At 35.7% G+C, this 20,910-nt stretch overlaps 2 protein-coding genes across 2 annotated transcripts; one reads left to right on the top strand and one right to left on the bottom strand.

Annotated features, from left to right (window-relative positions):
- Positions 1-2,858: 2,858 nt before the first annotated feature.
- Positions 2,859-3,617, bottom strand: LOC145594329 (uncharacterized). Its single transcript, XM_081650660.1, has one exon. The coding sequence runs from the start codon at positions 3,615-3,617 to the stop codon at positions 2,859-2,861; it is 759 nt and encodes a 252-aa protein (XP_081506786.1).
- A 1,998-nt stretch (positions 3,618-5,615) lies between these two features.
- Positions 5,616-20,849, top strand: LOC145595449 (AAA-ATPase ASD, mitochondrial-like). Its single transcript, XM_081651865.1, has 2 exons — positions 5,616-6,130; positions 19,877-20,849. The coding sequence occupies exons 1-2, from the start codon at positions 5,619-5,621 to the stop codon at positions 20,847-20,849; spliced, it is 1,485 nt and encodes a 494-aa protein (XP_081507991.1). The 5' UTR covers positions 5,616-5,618.
- Positions 20,850-20,910: the final 61 nt, after the last annotated feature.

Below are 20,910 nucleotides of genomic sequence, written 5' to 3'. Positions count from 1 at the left end.
ACAGTCCACACAATAATCTTGAGCCACCTCCTTCTCCACCCCGTACCACTCATCACATGACCACTAGAGCTAAAGACGGCATTGTAAAACCTAACCCCAAGTATTTTTCCAACTTAAACACCATGACCACTACATCTATCTCTCCTATCCCCAAGGACCCGATTAGTGCTATTCGTGACCTTAATTGGAAAAATGCAATGTTAGATAAATATAATGCTCTTATTGATAATCACACTTGGGACTTGGTTCCTCGGCCTCCTAATGTGAATGTTATACGTTCTATGTGGATATTTCGTCATAAACGAAATTCTGATGGTTCTTTTGAGCGGTATAAGGCTCGTCTTGTGGCAGATGGGAAAACGCAGCAGCAGGGTATTGACTGTGATGAGACTTTTAGTCCGGTTGTCAAACCGGCCACTATTCGTACTGTTCTTAGCATTGCTATTTCTCACTCTTGGTCGATCCATCAGTTGGATGTCAAGAATGCTTTTCTACATGGTAAGCTCAATGAAACAGTTTATATGCATCAACCTATGGGTTTTCGTGACAAAAGTCGTCCTGATCATGTATGTCTATTACGAGGTTCCCTCTATGGTCTCAAACAGGCTCCCCGGGCCTGGTATCAGCGGTTTGCAGATTTTGTCACCTCTATTGGATTTGCTAACAGTAAATCTGATAATTCTCTGTTTATTTTTAGACAGGGACCCGATACTGCTTATATTCTGTTATATGTTGATGATATCATTCTTACAGCATCCTCTGATAGTCTGCGGACTCGTATTATGGATCTTTTGAGCTCCAAATTTGCAATGAAGGATTTGGGTCCTTTGAGTTTCTTTTTGTGCATTGCTGTCACTCGTGATGCTAATGGTATGTTTTTGTCTCAGAAACAGTACGCCTCTTCTATCATTGACAAGGCAGGCATGTCTAATTGTAGTCCTTGTCCTACACCTGTTGACACAAAGTCTAAACTTAGTGCTTCTCATGATGATCCATATGAGGATCCTACTAAGTACAGGATTCTTGTAGGAGCTCTTCAGTATTTGACTTTTACCAGACCTGACATTTCATATGCAGTTCAACAGGTGTGCCTTCGCATGCATGATCCGCGCAATGCGCATATGGGAGCTCTGAAGCGTATTATACGCTATTTGCAGGGTACTTTATCTTTTGGTTTGCATCTATATAAGTCTTCTATTAACCAACTAGTTGCTTATACTGATGCGGATTGGGGGGGATGCCCCGACACCAGGCGGTCTACTTCGGGTTATTGTGTGTTCTTAGGGGATAATTTGATTTCCTGGTCTTCTAAGCGGCAACCTACATTATCTAAGTCTAGTGCAGAGGCCGAATATCGTGGGGTTGCCAATGTGGTATCTGATTCTTGTTGGATCAGAAATTTGTTGCTTGAGCTATATTTTCCTATTCGTAAAGCAACTATTGTTTACTGTGACAATGTGAGTGCTATCTATCTTTCTGGAAATCCGGTGCAACATTAATGCACTAAACACATTGAGATGGACATTCTTTTTGTCCGTGAAAAGGTCGCTAAAGGCGAGGTACGAGTACTACATGTTCCCTCTGGTTATCAGATTGCAGATATTTTTACGAAGGGTCTTCCCCGGGTTTTGTTTGATGACTTCCGTACCAGTCTTAGCGTTCGTGATGCTCCCGCTACGACTGCGGGGGAGTGTTAGAATATATGTTAATATATTCTTTGTATATATCTTAATTAGTTAAGTGTATATTTTAGCCTTTATCCTTTCCTAGTTTGTTAGCATTAGGATAATCAGTTAGCACGATTGTAGCCGAAAGATGCTACCATACTTTGTATATATTGATTGCACAGTTAATGTAAATGGCAACGATCACATTCTTTCAGTTTTGTTACCCAAACCCATTACTAGTTTTTAATTATATCTTTCCTCTCACATTCATTACTTTTCAATAAGTTATTAACTCCACTATCTTTCTTTTACAATTTTGTAATACTTTAACTACCCCACTTACCTCTTATTTTATTTAAGTCAATTAAATTGCCTAAGATTATGTGCTGATCAAACTTTAACACTTAAAAAAACACGGGATGGAGTAAAACCAAAACATTGATCAAAGTGGTGTATGTGAATAGTGTCAAAGTCAAAATGGGACATTTAAATAAAATTAAAAAAGTATTCTATAATCTAAAGATATTTTATGCTAAAAGATTTTAAAGTTTAACCCTTAATGAGCATATGTTACTATGTTAGTGAATGTTGAGAATGATCTCTTGGATCAGTAATATAGAGGTCAGCTCGCATCCTTGAGGTACGAGGTTCGATTCTCATCGGGCACAAATCCCATCCCCTTACCCCTCCGGCCATTGCCAGCCAGGTTTCCTGTGATAGGAGCTCTCAGTTGGGGCCCAGTTAATCTTACCGCGTAAAAAAAAATGTTAGTGTATGGCCACTATGTAGACACGACGCATCACCTTGCCAATGAAAAAAAACACGATGAGATAGACCTCTTGTTTTTATTTTTATTTATTTATTTTTTTTTTTATAGCAATTCTAACGAATCATCATGCATGGTGCATGACAAAACCTAAATTGTCAGCTTCTTATTCTTGACTTGAATTGTCCACTGTTTCAAGAAAATTATAGGAAAATGACTACATTAATTAAGTAATGTAATTAAGTTCAGGCCCGTTCCTAGCTTTTTGGTGGCCTATGGGCGAAATGAAAATTTGGGGCCCTTATTATCGAGTGAAGTAAAAAAATGAAAAATAAAATTTGTTTTTAAAATGATAAAAAAAAAAAATAATTTACAAACTTACAGTAAAGGAAAAAAAAAACAGTAAACTTAAAATTTATTAATCATCATACAAAACATTGTCTACGAGCATTTCTAGATGCAAAATCACCAATAATAGTGTCGACATCAATATGCTCTAACATATTTTTCTCAATACATAAAATGGCTAGACCGTTAAGTCTTTCTTGTGACATTGATGACCTCAAAAACGTTTTCAATAATTTTAACTTCGAAAAACTTCTTTCGGTGGATGCAACAGTCACCGGCATCGTAAAAAGGATTCGATAAGCAATTGAAATATTTGGATAACAATCTGCAGATTTGACAAACTCGAAAACTTCAAACGCTGACATCAACACATTTGGCAAAGTCATTTGTAGAACTTTTAATTCAGAAAAAAGATCATCTGCATCAACATCAAACACATTTTTATCAGAAAATACATTATTAAAATTTGTGCAATATAGTTTTAATTCATCATTATCCAAAGATTTCAATCTGCTAGAATCAAGTAAAAATCCAAAAACATTTTCAAAAGCCTCTAATTGTTCAAATCTACTTTTTAAAGAAGGTATTGACATATCAACAATCACAAGAAAATAATTGACTCTAAAACATTCTTCAGGTGACTGTACTTCATGATTTTCACCATCATCATCGTCATTTTCATCAAATTGCCTTCTTCTAATAATACGACGCTTTGTTGGAAGGGTTGGATCTATATTCATATCCAATGCAAGGCTTTTGGCTATATTCATGCTAGATTCAAAACCTTCATTTCTATATATTTCAAAGTATGACATTACACCTTTCACTTCATTCATTGTAGTTCCGATGCACATAAATTTTGTTTGCAATTTCTTACTCACCATATTAATGGCATATAAAATATCATACCAAATTACCACTGTTTCAAGAGAATTATAGGAAAATGACTACATTAATTAAGTAATGTAATTAAGTATTTAAGTTAATACTCGTGGTTATTCTTTAAAGAGAATGTAATAAGAAAATTAGCTTAACATGTGGGCCAAATTGAGATAAATTGAAGATGACTGCAAATATGATAAATTTGTTGTTCCATGATGTAACTTAGAGTTGAGTGATCAAATTTCAAGCCTTGTTGAGCCTTAACATCAAATCTCATATTCAAATCCGTATAAAAATGACGGATTTGTCGGACACATGCAGATTTTTCAGGATAAGTTTGAGATTATAACAAAAAAAGTGTTTTAAAGTTTCTCCAAACTCAAATTTTTTTCAAGCTGAGTTGAATTGTGTTTGACCGGACCATAGTTAATAATCACCTCTAATAGAATTCCGGCCTTCAAAATTCTCTTGATCCCCCTCCTTTATTTTTTAAGCTTATATAAAAGAGAAACTAAGCATACTTTTTATATAGATTTTTACAACCAACCGTCCCCAAAAACATCTACATTCAAACCTAATAAGTTTGAATGAACAATCTTCATTCTTCACATTATAACTATTAAAATGATTATATAGGTGGTTTCAAAACCCTAATTTAAACTTAGGAAATGTTTAATAGTAATACGTAACGGAACTTATTTGAATGTGTTATTCCTTAATTTGTAAATTAATCTTTGGTTGCATAGCATATATATATATATATATATATATATATATATATATATATATATATATATATATATATATATATATATATATATATATATATATACTACCTCCGTTTCATGTTTTTTGCAAATTTGGAATATTTTATAATCTCACAAATAATATCCAAAGTTGCAAAAAATATGAAAGAGAGGTAGTAAAAATTATCAATATTTATATAAACTTTTATATATAACTTATTTTTCCTAAACTAAATGAATTTAATTAAACTGGGGTTGTAATGAATCAACCCGAAACTAAAAAATATATGCGTTTCAGTTTTTACGGATGCTGAGTGTATTAAAGAAATTGAGTTAGTCTTTGATTGCAACATCTAATGTGTCTAATGTATTACTAGGATAATAATGTCTTTGACTGCAAAGACTTGTATATTGTTTTTAGGGACATCCGAGTATATCATAGAAATTACATTGGCGTTTGACTGCAAAGACTTGTGGTCCTCTCTGCTATGCCCAGTTGCCCACTATGTATAGAACACGCATCACCATGCCAATAAAAATACAACACAATTATAAACATGTCAGATCAGTGAGATAGACTTCTTGTTAGTTCTATAGCATTTTAACAGGAATTATCATGCATGTTGCGGACAAAGCCTAATGACAAGTTTAGAGTAAATGTTTCACATGAATAATATCATACGTTTCTCATCTCATTATTAATGTTATTCATCACCAATAACTCAATAAGCTATTTATACAATAGCAACATAACACTTCTAATTTCTAAATACCCTAAATTCTATACTTCCTAATTAAATATTATTTCAATATCAATACTTAACATAATTCCATCTTTAGAATATTACTACTCCTTAAAATATACTCTGGTATTATTTTCCTAATTAATATCATAAGATATTTACTATATCTATATAGAAAATGTATCACAGTAATATATTTTCTTACATACCTAACCCCTAATTTGTCAGCTTCTTACTTGACCTTTTAAGCTGCTTAATTACCATTTTAAGCGTACATTACATACCAAATACGAGTAGAGAATAATGGAAATAAAGATAGCTTAATTAATGCGCATAATTAATTAATTAAAGACTTTTAAAGTCGTCGCTCCTTAGACACATACAAGTATATGTATATATATATATACATCCTTCATAGTAATGAAAGCTAGTTTAGTAGTTTATTTTCTCATACCAAAAGATGGATATGTTTGTACAAAGTAGAGGTTTAAAAAAGAGAAAAATAACGTTCTTTCGTATTTTAGAGAAAAAATTATTGATGATGATAAACACAAACCACTTATTCATAAAATTTGGGTCGTTCATAGCATCAATAATGTTCGTTAAGGCTATATACGAGCAATATCTTCCTAATGAATGGCGAAAGTCCATATCATCCATCCTTTACCGTTACATATATCAATTTTTGAGTTCGTTCTCTCCATATCATCATATAACCTTTGAAGAGTTTACGGGTGAACGATTTAGTCAAAGCAAGGCGTTCACTTTCATAGAAACGTACCTTAGTGAGAAGACTTCCGAAAAAGCGAGGAGATTAAAGGGTAATTTTGTTAAGAATGGTAAGAATTTAGTGCTTGGATTGGCTGATAATGAAGAGGTGATTGATGAGTATGAAAGAGTTAAGGTATGGTGGAAATGTCGTAGAAGTGTTTCTAGAAGTCAAAACATCAATATTTACCCTGGATCGAATGATGGAAGGTAAATATATGTGTATATGTTCAATTATTAATTTTTTTTTGAATTAGTGTATTTTGATAATAGTCTTAAGGAATCTACACTTCTTTCTTAAGAAGCTGATTTTTTTTTTTTTTTTCTGTAATTTGTGATTCCATTATAAAAAATACAGATTTTCTTTTCTTTTCTTTCTTTTTTTTTTTTTTTTTTTAATTTTTTATTGCGTATAAATATATTTTTTTTTACCATACTTAGTATACTTTTGTGAAAAATTGAATATGCATATTTAAACAATAACTAGTTTGAGGCCCGGGCGATGCCCCGGGTCATTTTTTTTTATGTAAAAACTATAGTAAATTGTTTTAAAAAAGAACTTGAATAAATTAAAGGGAAATCTATTGATGGTTTTATAAGTAAAAAAAAAAACATTTTATAATACTTTTTATTGAACATTAACAAAATTCATTATGAAATATGCAGTAACCTAACTTTTATACGAGTACTTTATATTAGTTTGTTTTATTTGTTAAATGAATTTTTATCTACCATTATAAATTTTTCAAAGTATAGATGAGCAAACAAAAGAATGAGGATTAAAAAATTAGCATATATGAACATTAATTTTTTATGAGGGAAAATTGATGATTAGTTTTAATATGACATGCATCACATGACCTCGCATCATTTATCAATTTATGACGACACGTGGCAAAAATGATGACACATGGCATGATTACAATTCTTGCCTTGGGTTTTAATATATATATAGATAAAAAAAAAAAGGAAAATGCTATACATAGCTCTTAGGGCTACATATAAGCATTAAATTTACACTTAAAAATCATAAAAAGTTAAAAAATTATTAAAATATAACACTAATTACACTGATTTACGCGTGTTTTTGTCATAAATTCCTAACTTTTATACAATTTCCAAGAGTGAATTTAATGCTTATATATAATCCTTAGGGCTACATATAGCATTACCTTAAAAAAAAAAAAAAAATTTCCATGTCATCAATTTTTTATTTTTTTTTATTTACTTCACTTTGACTGGTCATTTGCAATTTATTGATACATTTTTTTTAACGTTTCATCTACTTCACTTTGACGGGTCATTTGCAATTTAGTGATGCTTTTTTTTTTTTTTTTTTTTGAAAAAGAGGGGAAGGCCCCAAAAACAAAAGAATTGATGCATTATTATCATCTTTCAGGGTTATGTTGTTTAAAGCATTAAAAACGTGAGAAGTGAAAGTCATGAAAATTTGCAAATGGTATGATTATTTGATTAACAACAAAAGGTAAAAAATGAAGAAATTGGAAATTCATTGGAACTCAAAATTTTCCGAAAAATATGGAAATTAATTACCCACCTCCCCTTGTCACTCAAAATTATAAATTTCCAATTTCTTTATGGAAACCTAATAACTTTTGGCCATTTTCTAAAAATTGTATGAAGGAAATAATTTCCCATAAAATACAAATTAAATCAATACTCCGTGCTACTTATTAGTCTTTGTTAGATTTCGGGAAAACTCCTTAATTTGGAGTGTGTACCATTGATCAATATATAGAGATTTACAATGCTAGTCCTAATCACGTTAGGAATCCTAGTCTGGTAAGAATACAAAATATACATTAAATATATATCCTAATCTGTGACAAATATTATCATAAATATAATATCTATCACACCCCCGCAGTCGTAGCAGGAGGAAGGCGTACGCTAAGACTGGATCTAAATTCCAGAAATAATTCTCGTGGTAGGCCTTTAGTGAAAATGTCCGCAAACTGATATCTAGTAGGAACATGCAGAACCCGTACTTCCCCCAAAACAACCTTTTCTCGAACAAAATGAATATCCATCTCCACATGTTTGGTGCGTTGGTGTTGTACCGGGTTGCCAGAAAGATAGATAGCACTGACATTATCACAATAAACTATAGTAGCCTGCCTTAGAGGACAATGCAACTCAAGTAATAAATTACGAAGCCAACACGCCTCAGAGACAACATTTGCGACGCCTCGATATTCTGCTTCTGCACTCGACTTAGACAAAGTATGTTGACGCTTAGATGACCAAGAAACGAGGTTGTCCCCAAGGAAACAACAATAGCCCGAAGTAGAACGCCGGGTATCGGGACAACCTCCCCAGTCAGCGATACAAAGTAGGATCCCGAAAAGGTGGTCCTGCATCTGCACTAAGTTTGGACTTAGTGTTAACTGGAGTAGCTGCAGGCTTACAAGAGGCCATACATGCACGCTCTAAAATCTCCTGTGCATACTTTTCTTGTGAAAGTAGCAAATAAGAGGGTTTACGGGTCACCGCAATCCCCAAAAAATAACTCAAAGGACCCAAGTCAGTCATAGGGAACTCAGTTTGCAACTGAGATATAATTCCTGTACGCAACCTGTCAGATGAGGTAGCTAAAAAAATATCATCAACATATAAGAGCAAATATGCCATATCATCACCCTGCCGGAAGGTAAAAAGAGAGTTGTCACTCTTGGAAATGACAAAACCTAATTTGATTAGAAAATTTGCAAATCGCTGGTACCAAGCTCTAGGAGCTTGTTTCAAACCATATAAAGCCTTTCTGAGTCTGCAAACATGATCGGGAGCCCTCCGATCAACAAATGTAACACCCTAGAAATTCCCTTCCTTTAAAAGTACCTATTTTACTCTTTAAAGTACGATTGAGGAATATCTAAGACATTACCGCCATCGTGAAAACGGCTAAGGCAACTATCAAAGATACACAGCGGAAGACTTGAAAACCAAAACTATTTAAAAACCAAACCAACGAAGGTAAAGTTGAAAATCAACATAACCAAAGTCAAATAAAATCCACTACATCTTGGAACCATTTAAGGCCCTTATTCAAAACCGAAACAACCAAACTTTTGTGTTAGTCCATAAAGTATATAATAAAATATTCAATGCATAAAACACATCATATCATAATGGAAGCTAGCATGATTCTCTCTTCACTCATGCCCCGTCATGAACATGCCTCAATACCTGAAAAGTGTATCTCTACTTGCCCCCACTACTCTCCATTAAAATGATCATCGTAGGGCCAAGATAAAGACATAGCCAGACACAAACAACACACACAATCAGCAAAGCTGAGTACATAAGCATATTTAAACACACTAACATGCAACTCCTAGCACCACATATACTTACCTCATTGCACCTGTTTACAAGCACACACAACAAACAACAAGACACTTTAACTGGACACTAAATAATTTATTTAGCGTTGATTACGCATCGAACGGGTTTCCAACTAAACCTCCCTCAATAAATTGAGGTTCACTGACACGGGAGCTAACCGTGCCAGCACACCTATGCCACACATTGGTGGCGGAATTCCAGCGCATAATAATAAAAAAGAATATACAGCGTCCTGTACTCCATTAGAAGTTATGGTTAAATATAAAACCCCATAACTCCCCCCATTGTTCATACTCAAGGTATATACGTTCCAAGAGTTTTGGTGCGTAATCTCTTTCACTTTACGTTATTTACAGATTATTAAACTTGGTGATGACTCCCAAAGCATAATAATTCAATCAACAATAATTATTCAATCAAACAAACATACCAATTTAATTCTTGAATAATTAGTGACCACATATAATTTAATGTTGAACCCTTTTTAAATCTACCTCAGTGTCAAAGACACCTTAAACGCATAAAGCGCCAACAATCCTATCCCTCGGTGTTAAAAACACCTTAAGTGCACAAAGGCACCAACATACTATTTATTCCTTGTGTACATAGACACTTATATAGCTCCTTCCTCATGCTTAATGCATCAATTAAAATTATATGGACTATAATAAAATTCCTTTTCAATATTCCAAACATAATTAAACAATTAGTTTAATTAAACATGCTCTCTAACATGCCATAAATAAATATGTAGTCCATATACTCATGCCAAAAATATAATTTCCAATCCATAGATCATCACAATAATTCATGCTTCATAATTCAATCACCAATACTAATAATTCACAATTTAATACATAAACCTTAGCATGATACTACTTGTAATTGATCGAAACCAAACCTAGAATGATTCTACATCATCAAATATGCTAAGTACGCGAACGTACCTCAATTAAGCCAATAAAGTGGCCGAAAATACTACAACAATCTCCGAATCAAGTCTCCTACATAAATGGACAATAATACTAAATTAATTACCCTTGTATACACAATTTCCAGCAACTTAAACTCACTTTAAACCACTTAAAATAATCTGAAAATTATTTAAAACCCCTAATTAAACTCTTCTTTAATAGGTTATCACACCTAGAGCTGGGCATGGGCCGGGTCAGCACGCGGGCGGCCCGGGCACGGCACGAGGATGGCCCGGCACGGCACGGCCCGACGGCAGGCCCGGCCCGGCACGATGGCACGCCCCTCGTGCCTCGTGCGGGCTGCGGTGAAAAAAAACCCAAAAGTGGCCCGGCACGGCACGAGCCCGGCCAATAGCCCGTGGCACGGCCCGCAGGCACGGCCCGCAGGCACGGCCCGCAGGCACGGCCCGCAGGCACGGCCCGCAGGCACGGCCCGCAGGCACGGCCCGCAGGCACGGCCCGCAGGCACGGCCCGCGGGCTAACGGCTATAAACTGGCGCTGCTCTTGTTTTTTCCCTCCAACGGCCATAAACGGCTATAAACGGCTATAAACGGCTCTATTTTCACCTATAAATACCACCCTCAACTTCCAATTCTTTCCACAACTCAATACTCATCTTCTCATCTCATTCTCTTACTCTCTTACTCTCTTATTCTCATATATTATAATTTATAAATTATAATCTCTTAATATTTCTTAATCTCTTATTCTATTATAAATTTTACATTTTTAATATTATTAGTCTACTACCAAAAAAAAAAAAAAAAATTGTTATATTTACATTCGGGAAATTATAATTTCGGGAAATTATAAATTCGAGAAATTATAAATTTGGGAAAGCATTGAAGCGTCATTGTAAGATCTAACTCAACTTTATTTTAATTTGTTATTGTTATTGTTATTGTTATTATTATTGTTATTATTATTATTATTATTATTATTATTATTATTATTATTATTATTATTATTATTATTATTATTATTATTATTATTATTATTATTATTATTGTTGTTGTATACTTGGAACTACTTAATTACATAAAAACTACTTTCTATTTTAATTGTGGGTTATTTGGATTGTTGAAATCTGTCTAAGGCGGGATTTGGGCTCTGGACAACGTCGATCCTAACCATAACCTACCTGGGATCTCATTGATTTAGATAATCTACTATTATTATAATTATTTTTGAAAATTTATTAACTTACTAATTAAGTAATAATTAAGAAAAAAAACTTACTTATACTTGTTAATTGTTATAATTTGTTATAATTTGTTACTTTGTTAGTGTTATAAACTTATAATTGTTAATTTGTTATAATTGTTAATATTGTTGTTAATTATTATTTATTAGTTAATAATCTTAATTAATCATGGCATCAAACCCGAACCAATCCTCCTCTAAAAAAGCCAAATCTAAACGACCATTGGAAGGCTCTTCTATGCCCCCCCCTACAATGCAAATCCCTACTATGCAAATCCCTACAATGGCCAATCCCACCCACCCCGGGTTTTCTACCGGTTTTCCCACCGGATTAGATCAACAAGGGACATTCCAACCATGGCAAAGCACCCAATCTCCACCTTATTATGCCTCCGCACATGATATGCCTTTTGAATTTAACTATCAAACAACTCAAGCAAGCAACACACAACCTGCCGGCTCTAGTGACCCATCCGTCCAAAATACTATTCCCACATCTGATAACCCATTCATTGAATGGTACACCGAAGAAGAAATGACCCTTTTGAAAAACCGAAAGAGTAAATGTTGGCAATATTTCTTGTTAAGTAGAGATGGTGAAAAAGCCAAGTGTAAAACTTGTGGTAATATTTATTCGGCTCCAGCCAAAGGCGGTACGGGGCACCTAAACCGACACAGTGAAAAATGTGGTGCCCCTAGTACTGACCCAACTCAACCAAAAATTTCTCAATTCCATCCTTATGGCTTCACTTACAATTATGAGAGGGATAGGGATGAACTTGGGAGAATGATAGTCCAAGCCGAACAACCTTTTCTTTTTGCTGAAAGTGATCCGTTTAACAATTACATTAAACGAGCACTACAACCCCAACACAAAAAAATCTCCCGAAAAACCGTTAAAACAGCTGCCATGAAAACTTACTTAGAATACAAAATGAAATTAATTGAAGAACTTAAAACTCTTACTTCAAGAGTTTCTATAACTTCTGATGCATGGGATGGTGGTTATGGTTTACATTATTTGTGTGTTACTTGTCATTGGGTTGATAGTGAATGGTTATTGCAAAAACGTATTATTTATTTCAAATTGCTTGAATACCCCCATACGGCCTTTAATATTTCTAATTGTATTATGAGTGCTCTTGATGAATATTGTCTTAGGGACAAAATCATGTCCATGACGTTTGATAATGCAACATCCATGACAGCTAGTGCTAATCTAATTAAACCAAACTTGCATAATGTCATAATGGATGGAGATGCATTACATATTAGATGCATTTGTCATGTTTTAAACTTGTGTGTTAAGGATGGACAAGAAGCAATTGGTCCATACTATTCCAAAATTCGAAATGCTGTTTTGTCTATTATGTCTTCTAGCAGTAGGTATCAGGAATGGAGGCGATATCTTAAGCAAAATAAGATAAAGCCTATTAGAATTAAAACGGATTGTCCAACTAGGTGGAACTCCACCTATGACATGTTGAGTCAGGCACTTTCGTATAGAGTTCCATTTTCATTGTTTTACAATAATAAGTATCCACAATTCATGATAGCAGACTCCGATTGGGATAATTGTGAAAAATATATGCAATTTTTACAATTATTATATAGTATGACTCACTGTTTTTCTTCTGTTTATGTTCCTTGCATTCATTCTTTCCTTCAAAATGCATGTTTATTTGCTCAACTTCTTTATGAACATCGATCACAACAAGATTACAATGATTATGTTCCACAAATGGAGGCTAAATGGCGTAAATATTACACTAAGCTTCCTATGGTTTATATGTTTGCTTCTATTTTAGATCCTAGATCAAAGTATGATGGCACATTTATGCTAATTGATATTTACTATGAATGCATGCAACTCGGTGATGGTGTCGAACAATATAAAAATCATGTGAAAGATAAATTTTTTGAGTTATATAGAGTTTATGAATCTAAATATGGAACCGTCACTCATTTTGCCCCTTCTCAAACATCCAAAAGCGTAAGTAAAACGGGCAAAAGTTTGGCGGCCCAAGCTGCTAACATGTTATCTAAGTTTTCAGGTAGTGGATCATCATCAAGGCGAACACAAAGCGATGTTTCGGAGTTGCAAATGTACTTAAACTACGACTTCATGAAAGGCTTGGACGAAGATTCGAGGTTGGGGATGGACATCCTAGATTGGTGGAAATCCCAAAGCACAAAGCATCCAATTTTGGCGGCAATGGCACGTGATATTTTCAGCATCCAAGCCTCCTCCGTTGCCTCGGAACGAGCTTTTAGTGCTTCGGGAAGGGTTCTAGACGATAGAAGAACAAGTTTGAAGCCCGAAACACTAGAAATGTGTGTTTGCTTGAAGGATTGGATGGATGCCCAAGAACGCATCCAAGATCGTACTTTTACGGCCAACGACAACATCGATGGTTCCGATCGTTCTGGTTCAACTAGCTCCTCCGCATTAGCTAGTGAACATGAAGCCGAAGATGAAGACGAAGAAGATAATGAAGACCTTGATTGAAGATTACCAACAACTCGAGAATTAATATTAATTAGCGAAAATTCTAGTATTTCCTATGTACTCTATTAATTAGTGAAAATGTTAGTATTTCCTATGTTGGCTATGTACTCTATTAACATTAGCCGTATAATAAAATAACAAAATAAGTTATTCATCAATTATTGTTAGTTGTACCCTTGTACTTCATATTATCTTTTACTTAATAAATTTTTATGAATGAATTTTTTCAACTTTTAATTTTATGGAATATGTTATATTGTTATTTAATTTTTGTCTAATACTTATATAGTTATATGAATAATATGATATATAGTAAATTATGAATGAACAATAAATATTAATATAATTTAAACAATATTTAATATAACTTAACTCCATAAAAAATTTAATAATTATTAAATTCAAATATTAAATTGTATAATTATTCAATTCAATTTTTTCTTTCATAAAAAAAATTCAAGTTTTTTTAAAGTTTTTTTTAATTTTTTTTTTTAAAAAAAAAAAAGAAAAAAGGGTAAGCCGTGGCCCGTGGGCCGGCACGGTGGCCGGCACGGCCCGCCTCCACCGTGGGCCGGCACGACGGGCGGCCCGGCACGGCACGACCGGCACGGTGGGCCGTGCCGTGCCGTGGACAGGGAAACCTTGAAGGCCGGCACGGCACGGCACGGCCCGCCTCCACCGTGGGCCGGCACGGCCCGGCACGACACTGTTCATGGCCCGCCTAGGCACGGCCCACGGCAGGCCCGGCACGGCCCATGCCCACCACTAATCACACCCTTTTATTAAAATCACAATTATACTACTTTAAATAAAATTCTAGCATTTTAAACTAATCAAAAACCCCTTTAAAACTTCATCAAAATACACATTCATACTTAAATTATCCATAGAAAAATTAAATTATCTCTTACCCTTTAAACTCAAGGATAAAAATTAAAAAAAACTTCGTTAAAAACCAAAAACTGCCCGAAAATCATACTTAGAGGCTGAATTTGGCCACGAGAGGGTGGTGCTCGGTAGTGAGTCTTTCTTAAAACGTTGTTTCCACATGGAAAACACTACTTTTTTGTCAAAATCGGATGAGTTTAGAACCTGATCGGGATTAATACGGGATTAATATTAACGAACGCGAATCTAAAAATTAAAATACGAATCTATGTGTTCAAAATAATCTAGAATTAAGTTAAACTAATTAGTAGCTATAATCACCAAAATTTCCAAAATATCATTACTATAAAAGCCCTAAATCAATTGTTCATAAAAACCCTAAAAATCAAGTCCTTAATAATTTTAAAACCTTAACTTATAATACTTTATAAAATCTGAAAATTTAACACTTTATAATCTAAAATTTATACTCTTTATTTGTCAAAACACAATTATACCATATACTAATACAATTTATAAATCAAAATTCAAAACCCAAAGTATATAAATTGTATAAAATAAAACAAGATAAAAGAGGAGAGAGAAGGGAACAACCGCCGGTGGTTGTCGGGGTGGCTGCAGTCGCCGGCTGCTGGTGGTCGACGGGAGGAGTGGCTGCCAGCGTGACTGTCATGTTGTGAGTGGGTTTGGGGCAACCGATTTCCACGCACAATAAGAAAAGCAGGGGGAAAAATAAGAGAAAAAGAAAGAAAAGAAAAAAAAATAAGGAAAAAGAGAAGATAAATGCTTACCCCAAAAATATGATTTTTGAGCCTCTTTGTGTGGGAAAATTTTGGGGTTTTGAGAGGTATTTATAGAGTAGAAAGTATAGGGTTAAGTTTGGGCTTATTAAAAATGTGGGCTTAAGTTATGGAATATTTAACCCACAAGGGTTCAAATAAGTTATTGGGCTTAGTAAAATGAAATGGGTAGGTCTAATAAGAATATGTAGGAAGAGTATACATACGATTATTTAAATGAGCTCATATAGTTAATAAACGTTTGGCCCAAAATATATTTTACTTTTATAAAACCTTATATTTAAAATATATTAACCCTTTAAAATATTTATTAAAAATACTTGAGCCCTTAACAATACATTTTATTAATACTTAAATACTTTATAAAAATAGATAAAAATACGGGGTATTACAACAAAACTCGGGGGTTGATGCATATAAACAGTTTCCTGCAAATCACCATGTAAAAAGGCATTTTTGACATCTAATTGATGTATCGACCACTTTTTAGCCAAAGCTAAACTGAGAACAGTGCGAATAGTGGCCGGTTTTACTACCGGACTGAAGGTCTCATCACAATCCACACCAATTTTCTGCGACCTACCATTACATACAAGACGAGCTTTGTGCCTTTCAAGTTCACCATTAGACTTGTATTTGTGTTTAAATAGCCACATACAATTAACAATATTCACCTCCGTAGGCCTAGGCACCAATTCCCATGTCCCTGTTTTAATTAAAGCACTATACTCATCATTCATCGCCGCATTCCAATTATGATCATTTAAGGCTTGTTTATAAGACTTTGGAAGGGGTGGTTTGTGATAAGGGGGACCCGAAGGTTGAATGGTAAGATTGCAATATTTTGGGTTGGGCTTAAAAATACCTCGTTGACTACGAGTGACTCGAGGAGAGGGAGGTGGCGGCCTAGTTGGTTGAATAGGAGGGATGCCCCGAAATGGTGGCGGGGTGTATGTGGCTTGTGGTGTGACTGGACTGGCGGGCTGCAGGAAGGGGGACAGACCAGTCCGCGGTGGGGTCGCGGCTGGTGAAGTGCTGCCGCAGGTATGCTGCGGTGTGCACTGTGCGTGAGTGGGAGAAGGTGGAGTGGTATGTAATGTGTTTGGGCTTATGGTGGGAGTTGGAGATTGGGCTTGAGGTTGAGTGGGCCGATTGTAACGCATAAGAATATGAGTTAGAAGTGGGGATGCATCTTCAGTTGCCAAATAATTATAATCCTCCAACTTATACTTGTGCAAATGCAAATATGGGAAAGCATTTTCATCAAAAGTCACGTGTCGTGAAATTAAAATTTTGTTTGATGAAATGTCAAGACACCTATAACCTCTATGGTTTGGGGGTACCCTAAGAACACACATGGAGTGGTACGAGGAGCTAATTTGTGTTGAGCGGTAGAAGAGAGATTAGCGAAACAAAGACAACCGAACACTCTTAGATGGTCATAGGTGGGTTGTTTTCGAAACAACGCATGAGTAGGGGTCATATTTTTGAGAGCTTTGGTCGGTATAATAATCAAAAGATAAGTTGCGGTCTCAAGAGCATATACCCAAAAATTTGGTGGAAGGGAGGCATGAAAGAGAAGTGTGTGTTTGATATTATTGATAGTGTGGATCATGCGTTCCGCCTTTCCGTTTTGAGATGAGGTGTTAGGACATGAAAAACGAAAAACCATACCATTCTCTAAGCATTGCTTTTTGAATGGGTCATTATCAAATTCACGGCAATGATCACTTTGAAAGGCTTTTATGGGTCTTTCGAATTGAGTTTGCACATAATTTCGAAAGTTTACAAAGGTCGGAAAGACTTGAGATTTGTATGCAATGGGAATAGTCCAAACAAAATGAGTAAAATCATCAATCAAAACTAAATAATATTTATGACCATTAATACTCCGAATAGGAGAAGTGAACAAATCGGCATGTATAATATCAAAAGCACAAAGGGTATGACTAGTAGAACCATAAAAAGGTTGTCTAACATGATTCCCTAATTGACAAGAAGTGCATAAATCGGAGTTATGCTCCTTATTACAATTAATGTAATTATTGCTCCTAAGAAAACCTAAAGAACTAGCACCGGGGTGTCCCAAACGGCTATGCCAAGTAGTTGGAGAAGTGACCATGAGTGTTGATGCAAGACATGAGGATGGTGAAGTGGTAGTGGTAACAGGGTAAAGGTCTCCCGAACTATTACACCTCGTTATAATCCTCCCCGTTCGAAGGTCCTTTACAGAAAAACCATAAGGGTCAAATTCAATAGAAACAAGATTATCAGAGGTAAATTTACGAACTGAAATTAAGTTTTTAATGATTTGAGGGGCTAATAAAACATCACGAAGTGCTAATTTATTGTTAGGGAGAGTGGTGTGACCATAACCTATTATTGGAATGCGGTGACCATTACCAACTAAAATATTATTATTAGTGCTCAAATTAAACAGGGGCATGAGAGTACCTGAATTATGAGTCATGTGTGAGGTAGCACCGGAGTCTATATACCATCCGTTGTCTGGGTTTGCAAGAGTCATGGACGAATAAGCAGAGCCCAATCCAGTAGGAGTATACAGTTGCCCATATTGAGGTGGCCCAGCCATGTAGGCTTGCTGAGGTGGGCTACGAGTATTCTGGTGAGGTGTTGTAACTGATCTGGGCTGCCCAATTGTTCCTTGGGCTGTAGGGTATGGGCAGGGAGGTATGGCCCAATAACCTGGCCATTGTTGAGGAGCCCATTGTTGAGGGGGCTGATTGGGCCAAAAAGGTGGGTTGGCCCACTGTGATTGATTAGGCTGTTGAGTGGAGCCTTGTTGTTGCTGCTGGGACGAGTTAACTTGCTTCGTCGAGTTGTTTCCTCGACCTTTGCCACGTCCTTTCCCACCGACCCTGCCACCTGAGCGTCCCCCACGAGCACCGCTTGATCCACGGCCACCTGTGCCGCGACCACCATTGGTAGGGGGTTGTGAAGAGGAGGCCAAATCTTGGGCAGCAATAAAGGAAGATTGCTGCGTTTGGCCTTGATCATTGGCTCGATGAGACTCTTCGAGAAGAAGTCGAGATCTGGCAGTGTTGAAAGAGGGCAAGGGATCGGTTTGTTGTATCATCGTTGCGACCGTATCGAAGTCGGTGTTAGTGAGACCAGAAACTAGACGGATTACCATCTTTTGCTCCGAGACGGGTTGATCAATGTTAGCCAATTGATCAGATATGCTCTTTAGTTGTTGACAATATGCGGTGATATTGGGAAAATTGCTAAGGTGCAGCAAATTGAATTGATTTTCAAGATAAACGGCCCTAGTATTTTTGTTATCTTGGAAAATTTCTTTAATGCGATCCCAAATTTGTTGAGCAGTTGATTTTCGTGACAAGATTGTCTCAAGAAGGTCGGTGGAGATAGTGCCATATATCCATTGCTTGACGATTGCATCAAGACGCTCCCACAAAGAGCTCGAGATATCGGTAGGACGGGGAACGGTGGAGTCAATGTGATCTAACACATTGTAGGCGCAAGCATGGTTTTCAAAAAGCTCAACCCAATTAGAGTACTTGACCTTCTCGTAATCAAGAACTAGAGGAATTGCATTTTTAATGTTGTTTACCGCCAATGCAGAGTGAAATTCCGGCGTGGTAGGTGGCGGAGGTGGTGAAGGAGTGGTTTCATCTTCCTTGGCCATGAGGCTTCAATGTAGCAGTGAACCAAGAAAATAAATAAAAACAAGAGGCAAAAAGAAATAAAGATGGAAAACCGAAATCAGGGAAATAACAGAGAACAAAAGCAAAAAGTGCGGAAGCTTGATGAAGGCAAGGTCCCAATTAAAACCAAAAAACCAATTAAATTGGAAAAAAAAATAATAATTTGAGATCTAAAACCTAAGCTGTGATACCATGTTAGATTTCGGGAAAACTCCTTAATTTGGAGTGTGTACCATTGATCAATATATAGAAATTTACAATGCTAGTCCTAATCACGTTAGGAATCCTAGTCTGATAAAAATACAAAATATACATTAAATAAATCCTAATCTGTGACAAATATTATCATAAATATAATATCTATCAGTCTTTATACCTACAATATATAAGGTGTTATTAGACCTTATTGCAACTTTTTAACCTTTATCTTTATTGTATTTAATCTTATCGTACAATATGTAACTTTTGAACCTTAGGACTTATTATTAGTCCCTTATACTTTCAATATTTTGATTCATCATTGTAACAGATATTTTAAGCTCACTTTTCATGGCCGTCATAGAGATCTTATCACCAAATCTTACATCACTTACATATTAGAAGAAGGCAAAGCAATAACAATCCGAAAACGTCGAAGGAAGTTGTTTACCAACATTAAGGAACAAAATGGATCAACTAGTGGTAGATGGACCTTATGGAGCCATGTCGAATTCAAGCACCCGGCCACTTTCGACACGTTAGGCATGGCCGAGGCTAAGAAGAATTACATCATGAACGACCTTGTTCGATTTAGTAACGCAAAGGATTACTATGCTAAGATCGGGAAGCCGTGGAAGCGTGGTTATCTCTTGTATGGACCGCCTGGCACGGGCAAATCGACCATGATTGTTGCTATTGCTAACTTGTTGGAGTATGACATTTATGACCTTGAGCTAACTATGGTCGCGGACAATACTCAACTAAGGAGGCTACTTATCGAGACATCGAATAAGTCGATTATTGTGATTGAAGATATTGATTGTTCACTTGATTTAACGGGGCAAAGATCGTCAATGAAGGAGGAAATTAAAAAGGTTAAAACAAACGAAGATGAGAAGGATAAGGTTAAGAAAATGTTGAAGGATCGCGAACAAGGAGAGTACAAAAAGAGTCAAGTTACTCTTTCGGGGTTGTTGAATATGATTGATGGGATTTGGTCTGCTGTTGGAGAAGAGAGGCTAATAATCTTTACGACGAATTATATTGAGAAGCTTGATGAAGCACTTATTCGAAGGGGGCGAATGGATGTTCATATTGAGCTTTCGTATTGTTGTTTTGAGTCGTTTAAGGTGCTTGCGAATAATTATCTAGATGTTAACTCGCATCCTTTGTTTGAGACTATAAAGGGTTTGTTAGAGGAGACTAAGATGAACCCTGCTGATGTAGCTGAGAATTTAATGCCGAAGTCTCTTGAGTTGAATGTTGATGATTGTTCAAAGAATTTGGTGGAAGCTCTTCAATAGGCGAAAATGGATGATCAATTGAAGGAAGAAAGGAAGGAGGAGAAGGAGAAGGGGAAGGAGA

The sequence above is a fragment of the Chenopodium album genome, chromosome 19 (assembly GCF_948465745.1).
Source record: "Chenopodium album chromosome 19, dcCheAlbu1.1, whole genome shotgun sequence".
NCBI classification, from domain to species: domain Eukaryota; kingdom Viridiplantae; phylum Streptophyta; class Magnoliopsida; order Caryophyllales; family Amaranthaceae; genus Chenopodium; species Chenopodium album.
Note: the sequence above shows the minus strand (reverse complement) of the source record. Positions and strands in the feature narration are given on the sequence as shown.